Consider the following 15,809-nt stretch of genomic DNA (forward strand, 5'->3'; position numbering starts at 1 on the left):
TTTAGATACCTTAAGAACTAATTAGGGTTATACTAGCTATTAGCTTTTTTTTTTATATAATAAGCGTTTATTATAAACTAGGCTATGTTTTTTAGTTATAAGTAGATATATATAAATATAGTACCCTTAGAACTAAAAGCCTCTTTGTTTACTAATATTTTGTTATTAATTTTAAGGTATTATTATTAGAACTTCTTATAGGTATTATTAAATTTAAGAGGGTTAAGGAGTTAGTGTTTTACTTATGTTATAAGTGGTCTAGTAACTTAATTAAGTTAAGCTATTACTATTTCTATTAAAGGTAACTTTATAGTTATTAAAGGTGTTAGTTACTTTAAGTTAATAAAGGCTTATTATAGTAGGTAGATTTGTTTTTATTAGGCTTTTTAATTGTTTGTTTAGGTAGTTTATAGTTCTTATAGTTAGGTAGCTAGTTAGCTGATTACTTATATTAACTCTTATAATCTTATAAGTAAAAAGGTATTAGCGTTACTCTTTATTACTTTTTGACTCCTTAAGTATAATATGTCCTTTAAGGCTTTTTTTTGTTTTTCTTTATATCTTATAACTATAACATAGTTCTATTAAGACTAGGTAAGGCACTACTAATCAGTTTTGCTTTAATTACGTTCTTAGGTTTTATAATTATTTTAGTTAATAATCTTTTTTTTAACTAAGCTATAAGGCTTTATCCTTTAGCCTTTATTAGATTACTTTTTCTAGAAAAAGGCCTTAGTGTCTTTAATTACATAGATTTAGCTGTCCTTACTAAATAAACTAACCGTTTAGTATAAAAGACCCTGGTGTTCTTATGATCTAAGGATAATATAATAGTCTAAGGCGTGTGTATTTATAACAGGCTATAGCGACTACTACGAGTATCCTTAGATGAGGATCAGAAGGGAAAAAACAGTACATCTCTGCCTCACTACTAGTCTGATCAGGGCTATGCCGCACTAACTATCGGATCGTCGGCATCGTGGGTTCCGTGGTAGGCCTGATCAGGGGTGGCTCATGGCCGCGATATCTAGCAAGGCCTTACACAGGCCCAGCCTGTTATATAAATTCCTGTTAGAATTTAACTTTAGAATTATTTATGTTGAAAAATCTAAAAGTAAAAGAGTTGAAACTTTAAGCTAAAGACTAAACTATAAAACCCTAGTACTAAAAGAAACTTAAGTTATCCTTAAAAAGAACAAGAATAGTAACCTTATCTTAGTACAAAAACTTATTATAATTAGTACCTATATTAATACTAGGACAACTAGTAAGATAATACCTAAACAGATCATAGAGATTTATAGTACTAAGGCCTATAAACACTAAAAAGTTACTAAGACATTTAAACGAATTTAATAACATTATAACATATAAGTTACTTAAGTAAAAGTAAGCTTAGTAATTAAGGATTATAATATATACAAAGAAAAACAAAAATAATTTATATAAACCATATAAATAATTATAACCTTTACTAATACCACCTAAAATATAACACTTAATTTTTCTAGACTTTATAGTTAAATTACTTAAGTTAAAAGTATTTTTTAATAAAGTTTACTATAATAGTATACTTATTGTTATTAACTAATTAATAAAATATGTTTACTTTATCTTTTACCTAGAAGTAAGTATAACAAAAGAATTAATATATATATTCCTTAAGTATATTATTAGTAACTATAAGCTACTAAAAGAAATCATTTTAAATAAAAATAAGCTATTTACCTCTAAGTTTTAAAACTTCCTGATTTTATAACTAAGAGCTAATTATAAACTATTAACCACCTTTTACCCTTAAACTAATAAATAAATAAAACAAATTAATTAAATACTAAAATAATATTTGTAATATTATATTAACTATAATTAGAATAATTAAGTATTACTACTACTAATAGCTTAATTTACTTATAATAATACTATTAAAGAAAACACTATAAACTCCTTATTTTACCTTAATTATAGATTTTAATTAATCACTTATAAAAAACTATAATAAGGCCTATAAGTAAATAAATTTATAACTAGTTATAATAAATTATAAGAAACCTAAAAGAATATAATAAAAGATTTTAAATTTATTAAAATATAAATAGCTAAATATATTAATACTTTAAAAATAATAAAACTTTTCTTTAAAGAAAATAGTATATATTTATTATACTAAGATATTAAAATAAAATAACTAAGTAATAAACTTAATTATAAAAAACCTAGACCTTTTAAAATCACCTAACGTATATATATAGTAAGTAGCCTATTATAGCAAGTGGCTTACCTCTACTTACCCTCTAGCTATTTATATAAGTTAATTAAGCAGTATTATATAAAATTAATTAAAACTACTTATTATCCTCTTTTTTAGAGGTCTTTTATACTACTTAACATATTTATACGTTATATCTAGTCTTTCTATAATTACTATATTACTAACTACATAATTCACTCCCCTCTATATAAGCCCCCTCTTAACGCATATTTTTGCCTCTAGTATTAATAACCTTCTTCTCTACCTAGATTACCTTTACTTTAGCTACATTAAGGGACCCTCTAAGACGCAGTTAGGTTTTTTTAGCCCTTTAACGCTTACTTAGTATTTTATTTGTTATATAAAGCCTATAGCATTTAGCTTTAATAAGAGCTAATTTATGTATTAACTTACTAATACTTTTGGTCTATAAGTTAACTACTTTATATAAATAGGTTAATAAGCTATATTAATAACTAGTAATCTTTTTCTTAAGTGATGTAGAGCTTTATATAGCGTTATATGCTATAGTTAGTGTTTTTGGGTCCTAGGAGCCTTGGCTGCTTAGGCGTGAGTTAGATAATGTTAGTGTCTTTGGCTTAAAATCTAGGTAAGAAATAACTACTTTTAGGTTAAAAGGGATAAGGTTAGCTTGTTTAAAGCTAGCTTATATATTTTTTTTACTTATTAAAGTAAAAAAGGCTATTTTAAAGGCAAAAAAGAAGTTATTTTTAGTAATATATATAATTTATATTTATATTATTTTCTTAATTTCTTTATTATATAATGCCTTTAGTAGACTAAAATAGCTAATATTAAGAGGCTAAAGCTTATATAATAAATAGGGAGGTATATAAAAAGTAATAATACTATATTTTTTATAGTAATTATTAAACTTAGTAGACTTATAGTTATTATAGCTATTAAAGATTAAAAGCTACTTAATACTTTTTATATAAGACTTTGTATATTTTTTAAAATATTATAACTAATCTAAGCTAATTTTGTTTATAGTTTATTTATTTTTATTAAAGTAAATATATTATTAAAGTAAAAATTAGCTATTAATATACTAAGAAAAAAGGTAATATTTACTTTTAATAATAATATATAAAGGTAATACTTAGTTATTTATATATATACTTTAAATAATAGAAACCTATTTGTAATTACTAGGCTACTTTATATAAAGCCTTTTTTTATAGTTAGAAGTTATAATAACTTTTATATATAATAGTATTCTTATTAAAAAGCTTATTTTATTAAAATTATAGATATTATTATTATAGATTTTATACTTTATAATTATATTTTATATAAAAGTAAACTAAGTCTATATAATTATAAAATCCTTAGCTAATACCTTTTAATAGTTAACTATAACTAAAAACGCGTTTTTAGTTATAGTTAACGTTATATAAAGTTCTTTGCCTATTAAGGTCTAATACACGTTATATTACGTTTATTAAGGAGGTAATTAGTTATATCTTATATATTATTAAGTCGCAGTAGAAATCTTTGATTAATTAGGTTAATAACTCGTTTAAGAATCACTATTTTTTTTAGCTTAGTTATCTTTATTGATTTTATATAAGTCTTGTGGTATAGTAATTGTTTAGCGCATTAGTGTTGAAGTGTTGTTTTTGGGATATTATAGATAAAGGCTGTTTTTTGTATAGATAGTTTTAGGTCTTTTTTGATAGCTTTAATTGCAAGGATAATATGACTTTTGTTTAAAAAAGAACTTATTATTGTACGTAGAGGAATATTGATGTAAAGTTGAAGTTTGAGGAGGAAGAAGGAAGTAGGCCACTTGTTATGATGAGCCACTTGCTATACATGTACGTTGAAATTTTTAAATATTAATTATAAACTTAATTTATTAAAAACAATAAAAATCTACTTAATCTTTTATATTATACTACTAAAACTAATACTATAAAAATCAAATACTAATAACTATATTATTATAAACTTAAATAAATTAAAGTATAAAGTTAAAGAAATTATTAATGAAAGATATAAGAACAAAAGAATATAATATTTTATAAAATAAAAAAACTATAGACCTAAGAATAATATATAAGAACTAGTTAAAAACCTCTAATACTTTTAACAGCTCTTTTAGGACTACTATAACTTATAAATACCTTAAAACTAGACGCTTATACTAATAGGCCTAGATCTATAAACTCCTTACTAATTCTAAGACTTATTAAGTTAACGTTATTAAGAACACTATTAGCCTACAAATTATATACTACATATTACTTATAAGCGCTAAGTACTAACAAGATATTATTTTCCTTTAACTTTTATATACTATAAGTAAAAGTCTTTATATAACGCTCCTTAATCTTCTTATAAATAATATAAATCTATAATAAATAGCTAATAGCTTTAATAACTTAAGACTAAATCTTAATTAACTTCTAATAAAGTTTAAAAAAAGTATTACTTATTTACTTCTTTCTTTCCTCTAGTTCTTAACGCTAATTACTTAGCTATTATACTATATACTTATTAATATAAAAAATATTATAAAATAAAATATATTTATAACTTAATACTACTATAAGACTATTATAAAGACGCTTTAAGTTCTTATAGCCTTAATAAACTTTAGCTCTTTTAGTTATTTTATAAGTATACTTTATATAAAAATACTAAATATAAAGTATAATATTTAAAGTTCTAAACTATTTAAAAACTTAGTTATATATTAAATAAAGTATTAATTTTAATTTTAATATTTTTAGATAACTTAATATAATATTAATATTATAAATAAAAAAAGAAATACATTCAATAACTCTTTAACCTAAGAAACATAATTTATTTATAAACCTTAAAGGTAAAGTCTTAAAGAAAAAAGACCTAATATTATAACCTAATAAAATATAAGTAAATACTAGCCTTACTAGACCTTAAAAGTATAAATAACATAGCCTTTATATATTTATAAAAAAATACTCTTTATAAATTAAAAGAACTATAAGTAAGTTATATAATAATAAATAAGATTAAATCTATATGCTAAAAGTATAAAAGCTATATACTTAGTATATAAGCCTTATTTATAAAAAATATAAACGCTATACTAACAAGATATAAATAGTAGAATCAGGACTTATATATAAGATAACTTAGATAAGCTTTAAAACAAACTTCTATAGCTCTTTAACAATCAACTTCATAATTCACTCTCTTATAAGTAACTCTTAGATTATCCCTCTATTGTAAAGCTATAAGCTACCTACGCCTAGACGTACCTGACTAATCACTAGACACCAACAGACCAGCAAGATTACCAACAAGACTTACCTTACTGTTACTGAGTATTGACCTTAGCTGTCTATTAGCAGAAAACACCACTGTCGGATATCTGACTGTAACATTATGCGGAAAGACCGTTGAATGGCAGCTATTTCTAAAAGACTACAGATCTTCTGGATCTCTGTAATGTGAAACTAGGGGTTTCAGTCATGCTTGTCTGGAATCGAGCTGCTCTAGCTTTGGAAAAGCTTACTAGAGAGTTTGGATCTTTGACGAACAGTATAGGCTGATTTTGAGATTAAAAGGCTTCATTAAAGCCGAGATGGTCGCAAAATTAGGCATCGGCGCAGCTTAAATAGCGTCATGCTCAATGACTATGATGTTACGAGTTAATTGTAGTGACATGAATACATGAATTCTTATCAGTGGTCTGATACTCACAGTCGCCGTGGGCCGCGATGTCATCCAGATGAAATGTATTTGGATTACCTATCGTTGATCAAGAAACTGGCCTCGACTAGAGTCGGAATTCATGCCTTTGTACAGTGCGTTTGTCAGACTTTGCAACGAAATGAATCTAGCTGTCGGTACCACACGGAAACCGTTACAAGTACGGATTAAGGTATCGAAAAGGGTCACGATATAGTGGATCTGCGAGGCTTTTTGTTTTTCCTTTTTGAGTTGAAGAAGAGAAGTGAAGCTGAGGGTGGTGATCGAGAAGATATCATCAGCTGAGCTGGTTGAATCCGTAATATCTGATTGGCTGACGAGGAGAACTACATGAGATTCACGTGATCATCCGTCACCCATCAGTCACAGGTGGTTTGGGTATTCCAACATTCCCATCTCAGGTGAGATATCAGTGTTTGGCAATTGTATTGAGACCCGGACACGGAATTCGATCTGTATTAACGATTCACCGTTAGGCTTCTGTTAGCAAGCAATTGCAAGTCTTTGCAACGGTACTCATGATCGCCTGCTCGAGGCTGAAACCACTGATGGTTCCAGGCATTGAATGATAACGACACGTGAATTCCCAAAGGAAAGGCTACAAGCGATAGAAAATTGAACAACCGCATGATGTCGATTTCTGTCAAATGGTGGATGCCAACGACTTGGTGGAAGTTGTGACGAGCAGAAGCAATTTCTCTCTAACGCTTTTTCATGTTTTCCGAACGCTACGTGAAAGGAATACGCTCTATGTAGAAATGAAGTTTTAATTGGGCGACTTAGCTTATTCAGTAGAATCTGACAAATGCGTATACCTCATTTTATCTTCCTAGGATTAGTCTTCACGCCATTTCTCAGTCCGCTTTACTGACTCAGGTTTGAATGAATATGACATAATAACACCACAGAAATATGGAAAAAATGCATTCGACTCTATTGCAGGATCCTAAAACAACTTGCTTACCAACTCCAAGCCATAGTTTACAATGTTCTCCAGCAACCCCAGAGACTTGGTCTTTACCCTTGTCTACAATCTCCTAGGTACACACAAAAATGCTCTGAGATTCCAACAATAACCTAGGAGTTGTAAACTGCAACGTACTGGGCTTCGAAGACACCGCCACTCGAGCGGAGTAGTGCTACCATAGTTCTTATCGGGGAAGGACCCACCAATAGCGAGATTGAGCAGAACAAAGTAAGGAACGTGGATAGTCTGTTCCCAAATTGCGGTGGGCACATCGGTCCCGGTGACAGTCCAGTAGACCTCATCGTCAAGGTACCACTTCACAGTCTCCGGCGACGCAGAGCGGTTGACCTCGACAGCATAAGTGTGGAAACTGCCCTGGCAAGCAGTGCCGGTGCATGTAACACAACCACCCTGTTAACGAGCCACCCCCACATCCGAGCCACCATCGACACCACCATCACTACCACTATCACCACTTATTTCACTCCCTCTTCCACCCACCCAGATGCAACTTCCGGCTTCACTAGATAATTCAGATGCGCTGGATTCATCTAGACTATCTGTATCGCTGATATCCGTATTTTGTGCCCGCTAGATATAGGCTATTGTTGTAAAGGTGCTATTAGGAGATATAAGGACCTTTTTCTTTTTACTCTTATACTAGTTATTTAGACAGGCTTATAGATTATTAACTTATTACTTTATAATTACTAGTCTAAATATTTACTTATTATATCCTTTTTATAGCTTTTTAAATAAATAATAAATAATATAACTAAGTATTTAAAGTATTTTTATTTAGTTAATTAAATAAATATAACTAATATTATAAATTAATAAAATTATAAAGAGATAATTATAAAATAATAAATATTACTTTATTTTATTATTAGTTATTATTTATTCAGTTAATTAATTAATTAAATAATATTTTTAATATTAAAGAATTAAATAAAAGATATTATATAAATATTAGTTATAATTTAGCTTATTTTTAATTAAACTTTATATTTTAAGTTATTATTATTACTTTATATATATTAAAATAATAGTTTAAAAATACTTTTTTATTAGTAATAGTTAAATTATTTATTTAATTATTTAGACTTTTAATTTATTTTTAATATGTTTACTTTAATAAGCTAAAAACTAATATATTTAAAGGCTAAAAGATAAAAAATATAATAATAAAAATAGTAAATAAATATAATATTAAAAGTATTATTATATAAAGTCTATTATTATATAAGTATAAGAGTTATTTAAAATTAGTAACTTAGTCTTATTTAGTTAACTAAATATAGTTCTTAGAATAAAGACCTTTTTTAGTTATTTAAAAGTAATTTAATTATTTATTTAGTTATTATTTAATACTATAAAATACTAATTAATATATTTAAATAAATTAAATAATAAGAACTATTAAGCCTAAATTAATTTACTTTTATATATAATAAAAAAAAATAAAAAGGTCTTAGTAGTAAATATATACTTAATTAATAATATTTATACTTTAAATCTAAGTTATTTTTTCTAAATATATTATAATATTATAAAACCTAAGATTAGCTTATTATTTTTTTTACTTTTTATAACACTGATCTTATTTATATTTTATTTATAATAAAATATTAATAGTAATACTTTATAGTAAAGACCTTTAAACTTTATAATTATAACTAATTAATTTAAAGGACCTAAAAGATCTATTAATACTTATATATATATAAGCTTTATTATTAATACTACTTATATACTTTTATAATATATAACTATTTAGCTAAAAGAATTATATTATTATATTATTAATTAAATAAATAAATACTTTTAATTACTAATAGATCTAAATAACTAAACTATTTTTAAATAATATCTATAATATAAGCTTTATATTACTTAGAATCAATTAATTAGTATCTTTAAGTCTTAATTAATAAATATTATTATAAAAATTAAGCAAATTTTTTTTTTTTGAGGTTACAAAGTATTACTTATTATATACTTTACTAAACCTTTTATTTACTAATAAATAAAAATACTATTTAAAGTAACTTAAATAAATATTTAAATAACTAAATTAGCCTTTTATAACTATAATAATTACTAATAATTAACTTATATAATAATTTTACTTTATTTACTATATAATTAATATTAAAAGGTCTAGTATAGTATACTTTAGTTATAAGTAGCTTAATAAATAAGGTAATTATTTATTATATCTATAAAGGCTTATTAAAGCTTAAACTTAGTGTATTGCTTTATAGTGTAATAGAGAAGGTATCCTAAAAAGATAATGTTATTTAGCGATAAATAGCAATTGTTGTAATAGTTTAAAAAAAGGGATGTTCTTGATGATGCAGCAATTTCGGATGGCTCGGATGTGGGGGTGGCTCTCTTGTGGGGTGGGTGGGTTATCATTGCCAGAGAGACCGTCCGTTTCGTTGCAAGCACCACCCGGGTTGACATCGCAGTGCATCGTACCCCAGGTCTCGCTGAGACCATTGACATTCTCCATAATATCGAGTTCCCCGACAGCGGGCCAGTTCCTATGACTGTTAGCATACTATTTTCGAAGGGCGTTTTGGTTATTGGCTTTAATGTCGACTTACAGGTAGTTCCCACGGAGTGCGCTTCCAAGCGCCCAGAAAGCAGGCCAGTAGCCGATGGCCTTGTTACCCACGTCGGGCAAGCTAAAGCTGGCCTGGATGCGCATCTTGCCGCCAGCCGCAGCAACAAAGTCGGTGCGTTGCGTCTCGATGCGGGCGGAGGTCCACGCTCCTGCAGACTCCTTGATAGTGGTGGTCTGCAGACTGTCCCTGCCGCTAAGTTGCACGTTTGCGATGGCATCGGTGTAGGTCTCAATTTCGCCGGTGCCAAAATTCGCGGAACCGCCGGGGTAAGATGTGCCAGTGGTGAAGAGCCAGTTCGTTGCGTTGGGCAGTGTTGCAGCATCGCCGATAAAGTGATCACCCCAAGTTAGGGTCTAGCCGCTGATGGCAGGAATGGCGGTCGCATGAGCGGCGGGCAAGGCAATGGCCAAAGCCTTAGCTGTCTGGATGAAACCCATTTTAGAAGATGGCACAGATGACTGAAACATAATGACTGCTCAAAGTAAAAAGCTTCGGTGATCGAAAGACTGTATGAAAGAGAGAATGCTGATAGCGAACGAGTGTTGGAAACTGATTGCTGTTGTGTTCTCTTCTTCCCATCTGACGCCAATCTTGTGCTTCTTATAGACAAAAGACAGTGTATCAACTTGACGACTAAATCGGCTGTTTGGATACAATCAGTACATCTTCAACTAGAGTGCATCTCCGCCGCTTATGGGCTGACTCGAGAGTACGGGGGCTCCGATGATAGTATATTGTATGTAGATCTCTGAAGCGATATACAAATAAATGTAATTGTCAGATAAGTCCTGATTAGTAAAGCACAAAAGAGATCTAATCGGCCAATGCTGGGTATCCGCCCACTAATTCGTTCTAAACATTAGTACTAATGCTAATTGAAAATAGCAGCATCGTGGAGCCCCTGCTTGCAAGTCCCTGCTGGATTGAACTTACGCAGGCTTCACATTTATTTGCCGTCGAAATCAGGTGAGCGGCGCTATGAACCCCTGGTGTTGCGGTTCTGTTAAGCGACCTTATCACTGCAACTCATAGCGCAGACTGGCAAAATCCCATAGACTTGTAGGGCTGAGCTTAAATTCCACTGTGACAGTGACTGGTTGTGCATGTATAGAAACATTTCGATCGTTGACTTCAAAGGGAGTTTTGGCTAGCTATCAGTTGAAACCAAGCACCATGCGTGTTCAAGAAGAATAAAAAAAAAGAATAAAAAAAAGGAATGAATGATTCTAGAGAAACTCTGTTCCGGTCACTGCAATGCACGTGGAACACAAAATTCTTAATACAGTATTATGTCGGTCAAGCCCGAGATTGGATCGTGATTTGGCAATCTGGGTGGCTTCAGAATACCATACATACCCGGACTACGGTAATTATTATCTCAGTTCAAAGCTTATGGCCGTATATTTGAGTGAATATCAACCCCTATTTGTTCAGGACAGAGATTTCTCAAATGAGGCAATGGGAGCATGCCTGGTTTTCCCCAGGGTGTGTAGAGCTAACCTTTCAGTATGGATCCACCTACTTGTGACTCAAAATTGTTTTCTTTTTTCTGTTTAGAAATCCATAGAGCTGCCAACATTCCCGAGTTGTCTATTGGAGAGTGGCTCATACTTTACCTGCCAAGTCGCTAATACAGATGACGATATTCTTGTCGGTATGGGTGAACAGTACCCCACGGGGCTTTTCCGTGCAGTCTGTGCCGTTGTTGTGGAGTAAATAGTCTGAGAGGGTGCTCCTACACGTGTGCACGGTACAGTGCCGGGTCATTAGTCTGGCCACACCAATAAGGGCAACTAATTAACTAGCTGCGATTCCTCTTTTTGACCCACTTTTAGCCTAAGGCCATAACTATTATCACACTTCTATTTCACGCGTATGCGCGTGCGTGTATGGCATCATACATCAGAATACCTTAACTGCCTATCGTTTTATTTTCTTACTATAGTATCTTAATAACGTTAATTTGGCCTTAAATTGACCTAAAATCGGAGAGTAAATCAAGAGCTTTCTACTGATACTTGTTTTGCGATCCTTGTACTTTATGTTGAAGGCAAAAATAAGAGCAAAATTGTATGCTAATTTAGTATTAACTGTATAACCGTATATTAAATAGTCTAATAATAAAAAGTAACCTCCTTAAACATATTACGCCTATAGGCTAGCTAGCCTTGACAACTAACTTCCTGTTAAGAGCATTAATTTATTAAGATACTCTTATGCTTCCTAAAGACCTTATAAAAAACCTTATTTGCTAAGTCTGAACTTTATGTTTTGAAGAGCACTTTATAGCGTATTTTTTGTTGCCATTACCTCTGGAAATGACGCTCAGCCTAGCTGTTACCCCTCTGATAGGGCAAGTCCTTCAGAGGAGCGGTCAGATCTATCGTGTAGTCTGACAGACCTTACAGTCAATGTAGTAAACCTGCTTCACCAAAGATAGGATCTAGAAGATGGAGGTGAAAGAAGTTGATTCCCTTAATGACCCTGTGGAAGGTCTACCTTATATAGTAGTAGACCTCCTATGTCTATTAACAGGGGTAACATGTGCCCTTCCCGCCTTAAAATATTACTGTGCTAGCAATATCTCACAGGGTTATTGTCTATATAGTCTAGCTAAAATGTCACTATCCTTACCTTTTTCTTTACTAATCCTATTAGTAAATCTGTTTTTATCTTTTGTTTATTACTATAACCCTAATACTATAAATTCTAATAAAAATTATAAGTCCTGGACCCTACTTAGTGTTAACCTTCTTATATAATCTATTATATCTCTTATTTCTTTTACTATTCCTTATAGATCTATATCCCTTAGTAGCTTATTTGTTCTTTTGCTCTTATTAATATATACCTTTTTAGTAAAGGTGTTAGTTGTGGCGCTAGGAGTATTGTGTTTCTTAGTAGCCTTAGCGTAGGGGTTAGTGGCCTTCTAGGCTTTGGTAATACCCTTAGCGCTAAAGGCATAAGGTTTAACGTTAAGTAAACAAAAGTTACTATTATTATAACTACTAGTTATATTTCTGCTTAACTTATTACTCCTAGTAATAGCTTTATTATAAGAGTTAATAAGGTTAGTAGTGTAGCTATTTTGATTCTTTTAAATTAAAAGCTAGTCTATTACTATATTAGTTTTATAGTTAATAGTATTAAGCTTATTAAATATTATATTAAACTCTTTAAATTTTATAGTAAACTTAGTAAAAATTAAGACCTTATAATAAACTTTAATAATAAATTTATTATATAACTAGTTAATTATGTTATTTTAAGTAATATTATTATCTCTTTTAGCCTTAATCTTAATATAAAGCTAATTAATAGCCTTATTATAGGTTATAGTAAAGTCTATAAATTTAGCTTTAACCTTATTTTACTAAGTAATAATCTTCTCTTTTTATTAAAGAAGTATCTTAATAGTAAGTGTGTTACTAGTAGCCTTACTAGTAAATCTAGTGTCTTTAACTTATACTAAGCTTAACCTTTATAGTTTAATAAAGTATTTACTAATAGACTTAATAAAATATCTGTTCTTATATAATATATATACTACTAGAACCTATGCATAAGATAGTAGCTTTATTAACTAACTTAATATACTAGTTATTTTAGTATCCTAGGCTCTTTAATAGGCTTCTTTAATACTATAGATAATACTATTTATAATAAATAAGGTGTTATTATTCTTTTACTTAGATTTTTTCTTAAAGAACTTATTAAAAATAATAAGTATTTCTTTATAAAGCTTATTATTAAAAGTAATAGCTATTTTTTTATTAAAGGTAAAAATAGTATCCTTAAAGGAACAATAGTAATTACTAGCTTTACTATAGCAATTACTTCTACTAGCTTTGCTATAGGTAAGGGTAGAAGTGTTAACTATCTGGATAGACTTATTATCACTGTCCTCCTAGTCAGAGTTACTGTTTCTGTCGTCATCAAAGCTGTTATTCTTATTGCTTAAAGAGGCTATGTTATTAACTCTATTATTGTCTTTATTACTAAGGCTAATAAGGCTCTCTTTTAGGCTAGAGGGAATATTAGTGCCTTTAAAAAGTTTATCTATATTATAACTTCTACTAGTGTCTATAATATTACCTCCTCTACTAGTAGTAAGGTTACTAAAAATCGAAATACTAGTTAAGTTATTGTTTTTGTTAGGTACTAGCTAAGTAGCCTTATTACTAAGGGCATTAATAATAAGCGTAGAAGAGAAAGGCTTAATAATAATATTATTATTGTTTTTAGCTTAAGTAGTTATTATTAGGTTTAGTAGTAAATATATTAAGAAAAAAAGTAAATCTATTATTATTAAAGTAAAAATATTAAAATAAAAAAATAAAAAAAAAGTTATTATTAAAGCTATTATATAAGGTAATAGTATTATTAATAGATTTAATAAAAATAATGGCTATTTAAAAAACAAAAAAAATAAAAAAAAAATTTATAAAGCTAAAAAGAAAAGAAAAAGTAAGGTTAAAGTAAGTAATATTCTGTTAGTTAATATAGGTACTAGTAGCCTATACTTATACTTATTATATTTTCTTTTCCTACTTTACCCTTTTAATAAGATAAATATATCTAAAGATTTCCTTTTTTACTATATAGAAAGTCTATTAGTGTCTATTAGTCCTATAAAGCTTATTATTATCTCTAGATATCTTAAGGTAACTTATAAATTATTTACCTAGGGATAATTACTTTGATTTAAGATTTTATAAGTATATTAGTAACGATTTTTTTATTAAGCCTTAAGATATTTCTTTTATTATACTTAGCTATCTAGTTAATTAAATAAGCTAATTTAAACTTATTTATAAGTTCTTAGGCTATTCTAATTAGTTCTAGGCATAAGACTTAGCTATTATCCTTAGTAGTAAAGCCTTTTTATTTAATAAGGAATTTAACATAAAATTAATTATATAGCTAATAAATATATCACATAATAATCCTGTCCAGTTCCTAGATATCCTTTCTGCTTATACTATTAACTACTACTAGCTATAGCTAAGTACTTCCCTATTAAAAATGATTTTTTCCCTAGGCTAGTTTCCAGAGTTATACCACTAAGACTACTAAGTAAACCTACTATATAGCTAAGAAGTTAAGTTTAGTAGCTAAAACGCCTTTTATCTTAACTATCTTAAAGGGACTAGCTTACTCTACTAACTATTTCTACTTAGAATACCTAGGTAAATAATATCTTTTTCTTAAATAAAGGTAAACTATATCCTTTTATTAAAAATTAATTAAATTATACTTTTTATTATATTTATTTTTTATTATTACTCCTATAATATTAATTAACTTAATAGCTTTTTCTTAATATAAATAGTAAAGGACTTTAATATTAGCCTAGGTACTTTTATCTTTTATGCTAATAACTAGTATAATTACTAATCTTAGCTTAAATCCTATTATTACCTTGTTAAGTAAGTATCTTATAGAAAATACTAGAGTATTATTAAGGTTAAATTATAAAGCTAAGAGTATTCTTATTTAAGGTATATTTAGCGTTATAGTAATATAGAATTAGATTATAATTTCTATTATTTGGTTTTTCTTTTTATCTATATTATTAGTTTATATATAATATAACGTAAAAAAAAGGAGTTTAACGTTTAGAGTAATAAATATATTTTACTAAATAATAAAGGTAAATTTTAGATCTTAGTTAGATATAATTTATTATAGTAATTCCTAGTTTATAAAAAGAAGTATCTAAGCTAAAACTATTACTTAATCTACTACTATATATATTATATACCTTATAATTAGTAACGTCTATTTACTAAATAAACAAGAGACTATATATAACGTATTTAGCTTAGGTTAATTTAGTATTAACTAAAAAGTACCTGTTAATAGTATATTAAGTATATTAGTAATAAAGTTAATAGTAATAATATAAAAAGGGGTTATATAAACTAAAATAAGCTATAATTCCCTTAGCGTTTTTCTTCTTAATTTCTAGTATTTTTAACAAGTAAGACAATATTTAATATAGCTAAAAACTTTTACCTACTTTTATCTAATAAGAAGGCCTTTAAGCTTATAAGTTATCTTATCCTTTTTAAAGTAGTGTTTATTATTATAAACAAGTCATAATACTTCCTGCTTACAGCTAATTAAGATACAAAGTTACTATTATCTTATTATTTCTATGTAGTAAAAAAGACTATAGTTAATAGCTTATAGTAAGACCTTATCTTTGCGTTAAGCTATATTAAAAGTA

At 28.3% G+C, this 15,809-nt stretch overlaps 1 protein-coding gene across 1 annotated transcript; it reads right to left on the reverse strand.

Moving 5' to 3' along the window:
- Positions 1–9,243: 9,243 nt before the first annotated feature.
- ColSpa_08937 (uncharacterized protein) lies at positions 9,244–10,044 on the reverse strand (the record flags this gene model as incomplete). Its single annotated transcript, XM_049275149.1, has 3 exons — positions 9,244–9,499; positions 9,557–9,930; positions 10,030–10,044. 3 exons carry the CDS (start codon positions 10,042–10,044, stop codon positions 9,244–9,246), a joined length of 645 nt encoding a protein of 214 aa, XP_049131106.1.
- Positions 10,045–15,809: the final 5,765 nt, after the last annotated feature.

The sequence above is a fragment of the Colletotrichum spaethianum genome (assembly GCF_022836535.1).
Source record: "Colletotrichum spaethianum MAFF 239500 DNA, contig25, whole genome shotgun sequence".
NCBI classification, from domain to species: Eukaryota; Fungi; Ascomycota; class Sordariomycetes; order Glomerellales; family Glomerellaceae; genus Colletotrichum; species Colletotrichum spaethianum.